General features: G+C 37.5%; 1 protein-coding gene across 1 annotated transcript; it reads left to right on the top strand.

Moving 5' to 3' along the window:
- Positions 1 to 781: 781 nt before the first annotated feature.
- Positions 782 to 2899, top strand: LOC133294375 (protein spotted leaf 11-like). The gene is made up of 2 exons (XM_061493028.1): positions 782 to 931; positions 1827 to 2899. Exons 1-2 carry the CDS (start codon positions 782 to 784, stop codon positions 2706 to 2708), a joined length of 1032 nt encoding a protein of 343 aa, XP_061349012.1. The 3' UTR covers positions 2709 to 2899.
- Positions 2900 to 6897: the final 3998 nt, after the last annotated feature.

The raw sequence follows: 6897 nt of genomic DNA, 5'->3' as shown, positions 1-6897 counted from the left end.
ACCTACTATAGGGTGGGTAGTACTGCTAGACAAACATCACCGTGAAGATCAGAAAATAAACTAAAAAAAAAAGAACAAAAACAAAACAAACAAAACAAAAAATAGAAATATGTTAGGTTGCCTCCTAACAAGCGCTTATTTAACGTCTCAAGCTTGATGTGTCAGCTTTGTGGTAATGGTGGCATGCAACTGGAGTTCAGTGATGACATTATCCATTTTCTCAAAAATTGTGCCTTGCCATAGTAGTACTCACATAAATATGGACGAGAAGGAATGGCCTAAAGAACTCTGAACTTAGTCTTCATATGTTTTCCCTTGCTCCTAGGCTTTTGTATCTTTGCCTTCGGCTTGCAACTCTCATCTGGATGATGATCCTTCTTGTTGTATTTCTCAACCTTCTTCTCATCAATGAAGAAAATCTCTTTTGGCTGAGTTATAGGCGGTGGAGCTTTTTTTCAAATACTTTATGAATTGGTCTCTCTCCTTCCACCTTTAGGATCAACTCACCATTCGGTACATTAATCAATGCTCTAGAGGTCGCCAGGAAGGTCTCCTAAAGATCATGGAAACAGTATCATCATTCTCTATATCCATGATTACAAAGTCCATCAGAATGATGAACTTGTCCACCTTGACAAGTATGTCCTCTATAACTCCATAAGCTTGCTTGGTGGAGCGATCAGCTAATTGTAAGATCATCCTAGTCAACTTCACCTTTGTGATTCCTAACTTCTTCATCATCGATAATGGCAAGACATTGATGCTGGAGCTGAGATCACATATGACCCTCTCTACTGTCTTCAAGCCAATTGGTCATGGAATATTGAAGCATCTCAGAGCCTTCACTTTCAGAGGCAACTTATTTTGCATGATTGCACTGCACTCATTTGTCAAGATAGCGGATCCTTCTGCTGTGAGCTTTTGCTTCTTGGTTAGGATCTCCCTCAAAAATTTAACATACGAAGGCATCTACTCCAAAGCCTGCGCAAAGGGGATGTTGATCTGCCGCTTCTTGAATATGTCTAAAAATTTAGAATACTACTACTTCTGAGCTTCTTGCTTCAGTCTTTGAGTATAAGGAACTTTAGCATATGGATTGTTCTTAAGTTGTTTCTTCTTTTGCTCCTCGGCATTCTTTTTCACATTCCTCCTCCACAAAATACTGCTCCTCTGCCTCCCCAAGTTTGTCTCCATAGGAACGATGCCAAAAACATGTCGCAACTTTGGCAAGTGCACCAGTCATACAAGTAATAAAGTGGTAAAATAGGATTATCGTTCCCACGATGATTGATATATCCAACACTAACTTATTTATGTGATCAAAGTTGGATCGACCGTAAGGGTTTTTTAGAATATGATTCAAATTATAAAATTTAATTTCAAACTAAGAACTAACTAACAAGAACAATAATCAAGAACCAAGAATCAAGAATCAAGAACGATTTGAAATCAAATATTGCAAGAGTAGCTAGGGTGTTGATGTTGTAATAAATCTTTGTAATAAATCACATTCAATTCATGTTATTGAAAATTCTTTCGTAATTAATTAAACTCCAATCCCTTGGTGATTCAATCATTTACCTTATTCAAACCCCTAATCCGTTAGTGATCTCTCATAGGGCAAATATTAAGAACAAGAATTAAATGTCATAGATTTCATAAGTCTATCTCTATATCATACAAAACCTGAGAATTTATCAATCGAAATCCTACATCAACATCCCTGTTGTCATGCAAGATTCATGTGTTCATATATGAGTGCTCGGCAAATTAACCAAAAAAAAAAAAAATCTGAAAAACTGGGCTCTTTGGATTGCACTCACTAGAGGGATGTTAGGAAGGCACTCACTAGACTAGGAGCTCTTCATTTTCTTGTGGAGGCTGCTGGTTGTGGCAGCATGGTTTCTAGGGAAAGAGCTTGTCAATCTATTGGGTTGCTTGGAGTCACAAGACAGGCTAGGCGTACCCTTGTTGATTTGGGAGTGATACCGGTGCTTGTGGAGTTGTTTCGCGATGGAGATCAAGCCACGAAAATTGTAGCTGGTAACTCTCTTGGTGTGATATCTGCTCATGTTGATTACATTAGACCAGTTGCTCAAGCTGGGGCTATCCCCCTTTATGCTGAGCTCCTTCAAGGACCTGATCATGCTGGTAAGGAGATAGCTGAGGATGTGTTTTGTATATTGGCTGTTGCGGAGGCTAATGCTGTTGAAATTGCCGGGCACCTGGTGAGAGTTCTTAGACAAGGTGATGATGATGCAAAGGCAGCCGCGGCTGATGTGATATGGGATCTGTCAGGTTATAAGCACTCAACATCTGTGGTCCGTGATTCGGGTGCAATCCCTATCCTTGTTGAGCTTTTGGGGAGTGGAAGTGAAGAGGTAAAGGAGAATGTTTCTGGGGCATTTGCTCAGCTAAGCTATGATGGAGGTGATAGAATAGCACTTGCCAATGCAGGGGCAATTCCAATTCTCATTGACTTGCTGCATGATGAGATTGAGGAACTAAGGGATAATGCTGCTGAGGCTCTTGTCAATTTTTATGAAGATCCATTATACCATGATAGAGTATCTGATGCAATTAATGTTCCTTCATTCAGAAATATGCAGAATAGACTAATTCATATTCGCGCATCAAACGAGCATATGGCTAGATCCTTACGAAGAATGAGTGTTGAGCAGCTCACTTGGAACCCAGATCTTGTATAATCATTTTAAGGGTATGTTTTGATCTCAACGCTTTTGCTATAGAGGTTTCAACTTCTTTAAGTTGTATCAATGTTACACCCTAGCATAGATATATGTTGTCATGAGTATTGGGAAGAGGAGAGAACTTTCCATGTAGAGACAATCTTGATATCTTTGCTGTATATTTCAAGAAGTTCACATACAAAGGTATTAACGATCGAGTAGATAGTCATCATGTGTAGGAAAATGCTTGAATTTGTGTAACTTAGCTGCCAAATGTCATGCATTATTGTCGTTATTGATGATGAATCAAAACGGGCATTCCTTTTATTAGTCTCTCCGTTTCATAGAGCTCCAAGGACACTTGCATATCGGCTCTCTAACATAAATCATTTTGTAAAATATAAGTTATTCATTTTAAATTTTCACCAGCTTCTTCGGTGAGTCTACATCCGTAAGAAACTATTACCTCATTGTTTTTGTTCAGACAATGATTCCTCTCTGCAGAGGATAGGCACTTTGTTTTTTTGGAAATATTTCACTCGGTTCATAGCTTCGTGATTAATCCAATTCAGGATGGGTTCGGGGATGAAGACTTTAAATCTCTTCCAAAGACGATATTGGAGATAATCGAACACATACTCTCATCTTCACTTGTTCAATTTTTTGGCGCCAACTGAACTATCATCATTTGTTGAGTATAGGCCCTTTAGTTGTAGCAATGTTGGCATAAAAAACCATGACAAACATTATCAGACTCGAAACCTTTCTTGAACTATATTTTTGGCAGGGAGCTTCTGGCCTTAATACAAGATTATAGTATATTTAGAAGATCGTGCATTTTTAAGTTAAAGAGTGTTGAAAATTTATGACATTGCAAAATCCCTTGTTAAATTTCTAAGGTTATTTTGATATGTTTCTGTTTCAACTTTCAAGACTAAAAAGGAATGAATAGTGACTGATTAAGTACCACAAGCCATTCTCATTTGTTAATTTTTTTTTTCCTTAGATAGCCCATCAACAGCACGAGACTTTGTTTGGTCATCAACTTAACCATGGTTTTATCTGTCTCTCTCCTCAAATTCTCCCTCTCTTCTACATCCCCTGACCAGTAGAGTCCGGTTCTAACAAGATCGTTAAAAGTAAGGTTGTTCATCAACCGATCCAAACCGATTCAAACTGCGGTGACTAGACCGAAAAAACTGAAAACTGAATTAATCGAAAATCGAAAAAGAATCACAAAATTTAATTGGATTGGATCGAATTTTGAATTGGTTGGTAAAAATTGATCCAATCGAAACCGATCAAATAATTCTCCAACCTTACCATTTATCTATTTGGATCTTTCCCCAATCATAACCCAAAAATCAGCAAAATTTTGAATCCAAGACCCATTAACCCATTATGTTGGAGAAAGTGGGTTTTTGCTTGATCTATGTTATGCTTTTTTTTTCTGGTAAGATACATCATATATTTTTATTACATGGTTATTGTTGTACAACAGCTCCTTTATAGGATGAAAATTTGGGTTAGTTCGTAACTCAGGCAAGCATATTATGATTTTTTTGTTGGAGGTAAAAGATGGTAATTCAACTTTAAATCCGAATTTAAATACTACAACAATAATTTTCGCAAACTAAATACCAGAGATATAAAAATCATGCTACGCTTCCTTTCAAAACAGAATATACATCATGGCATGCCATTCTTTAAGAAACTACACCAAGTCGAATAATCAGAATACAATCAGCAGAGACATCGAACAAACAGCAAGGTTGCCAACAGCATAACTTAAACAAAATTATTCATGTGATCATGTCATCAAACACCCCTTCAAATGCTTCTAAGTCCCCCTGCAATTTATAAAAATTGAGCCCCCGAAGGGGTGAGAAAAATCCCAGTAATGTGGCAATAAAACCAGTACAACAACAATATTAGACTAGGCACAAAATTCCAAAACAGTCACATCAACATTTAATTTTTCCGGACAGGTGCTAACATATAATCATAGTGCGTATATAACACCAAAGTACTAATCATATTGCGTATATAATGCCAAAGTACTAATCATATTGCGTATATAACGCCAAAATACTAATCAAGATGCGTATATAACGCCAAAGGTGTACGTTCATAGCACTGCAGTGCACGTACTAACAAGCACAGTGGAGATCCCATAGTGGCTCCTCAAGAGGGTTCCAACTGCGACCTATGCGGACTGAAGCCAAGTGTCCCATACCCTGGTACCGGAGGGATGCCTATATGATGCGTGCTCAAACGTATGCTTACTTTTATTATATACTTCGGTTTCCAGAATGCATGCATAATGTTGTATGCTATGACATGTTTGACACACACACAAACAGAAACGGGTGAAACATGATGTGCATATGCATGACTAGATCATAATCATAATAGCATATATCTCTTGTATATTTAATACCAAGCTGCCAAATAACAAATACTTCCATAGGCAGAATTTTCCATCATGACAAGTCCAAAGACAGAATACATATAACATATAACCGAATACTAATCATAAGGCACATATGAGCATCAGTTCAAAATTCCATACGCTAGCTAATAGTCACAGTAGGTCTCACCACCAAACACTTACCTGATACTTTAGCTTACTAATCAAAACAGCCCCAAGTCCGTCCAACATCCTTGAGGTTTATGAAACTAATCAAAAGTACCAAACAGAATTTCTTTACTTTATTTATTTACAAATCACAAGGTTCCATTCAAAATTTATGCTCCTAGTACCAAGTTCATTTTCTGACTTTTAAACTAATTTTCCATGCTTTCAGCTCCTATGATTTCAATCAATTTATCATGCATCCCATGTTATTTAATTTTCTATTTTAACTTTTAATTTCATACAGGCTAACCATGGGCAAACCAAGAGTTCCTAGATGTAACATATACGGTTTTTAGGCCCTACTTAGAACATCCATTTTCTATTAACCAAACACTACCAACTAGACTTAGGCCGGAACTAATAGTTCATTTACATGCTGCCCACAAAGGTTACAAACACACCCAAGGCTTGGTTTCAAATCTGATTTCAAGGTTCTCATACTAATTATTTTTCTGTTAGTGATTTTATTCTACCAACTGTTAGTAATGACAGAATCCCAAGGTTCCCTCTACCTACATATTCAATTTATACAGCCATTACTTAGGAGTCTAAACTTTTCAATTACATAACATGCTTTACATGCCTTAGGGGGTAACAATGAGATTTAACATGCTGTCCAAAACTGTTCCCAACACATTCCAAGTTTGTTTCGTCAGCTTATAACTTTCTTTTAACACCACCACCAATATTACTTAATCACTACCAAATCAATTTTTCAGCATGCTGCCCCTTAGGTTTAATGTATGCCAAGCCAAATAAAACATCATTCTATTCAAACCCAACAATCCCACAATGAGTAGGGCCGTGTTCCAAGCCCCAAACACAAATTTTAGACAAGCCTACACCAAGGTTTATGGTTCCTACGGCTAGGCAGAAAAGGAAAGGAATGACAACCACAAGTTCCCTCCTTTGATGCATGTAAGACCAAGGCAATGAGGAGTAAGGAAACAAGGTTTATACCCCAACTACAAATTGCTAGCAATTAACAAGATCCCAAAGTTCATACAGATTCTGTTTTTTTAAAGCTATCCCCTATGGCAATTCTATTTCTTTTTCTTCAACATAAATTACTTACATCACCTAGGCATGATCAATAGAACTTTTAACATTTACATAACCTTGTTCACAATATTTAGGGTGCGCTAAAGGGGCATACAGCATACTGTCTATAATGTTATTAACACATACGAGTTTTAACAACTATTTTAGTCCAAAGAAACAACCCCAAATCCATAAAGGCTATTTCCCAAACTCTCAAGATCGGTCCTAGGCATGAGTAAACACATTTTAGCAAGCTGCCTTCACAAGTTTAACACATGTAAAACTCCATTAATTTTTCTAATTCAAGGTACAGTCCAACAAAACTAACGGGAGCCATTTCCAAGCTCACCAATCGATTCTCCTTGTGCTTACAAGCACCAAGTCTATGGGTTTTCCTTGCATGCAAGGGAAGGTAAATCAGAATTCCAGTACAGTGGTCTTCCTTGCAAAAGGTTGAGTTTTTAGCCGCACATAATGGAAGGGAAGACCCCGTCAAACTTCGACCGAACAAGAGAATGAGAGTGGGGA

This window comes from Gastrolobium bilobum, unplaced genomic scaffold, assembly GCF_033153095.1.
Source record: "Gastrolobium bilobum isolate Gb01-03AN ecotype WA unplaced genomic scaffold, APGP_CSIRO_Gbil_v1 utg52539, whole genome shotgun sequence".
In the NCBI taxonomy this organism is placed as follows: domain Eukaryota; kingdom Viridiplantae; phylum Streptophyta; class Magnoliopsida; order Fabales; family Fabaceae; genus Gastrolobium; species Gastrolobium bilobum.
The sequence above is the reverse complement of the archived record's forward strand: the minus strand, read 5'-3'. Positions and strand labels throughout refer to the sequence as shown.

Excerpts from the sequence above, each read along its gene's own strand:
- LOC133294375 (XM_061493028.1), top strand. The coding sequence starts at position 782 with ATGACCCTCTCTACTGTCTTCAAGCCAATTGGTCATGGAATATTGAAG. Across the intron at positions 932-1,826 it reads CTGTGAGCTTTTGCTTCTTG|AGGGATGTTAGGAAGGCACT; the intron begins GTTAGGATCTCC and ends TGCACTCACTAG.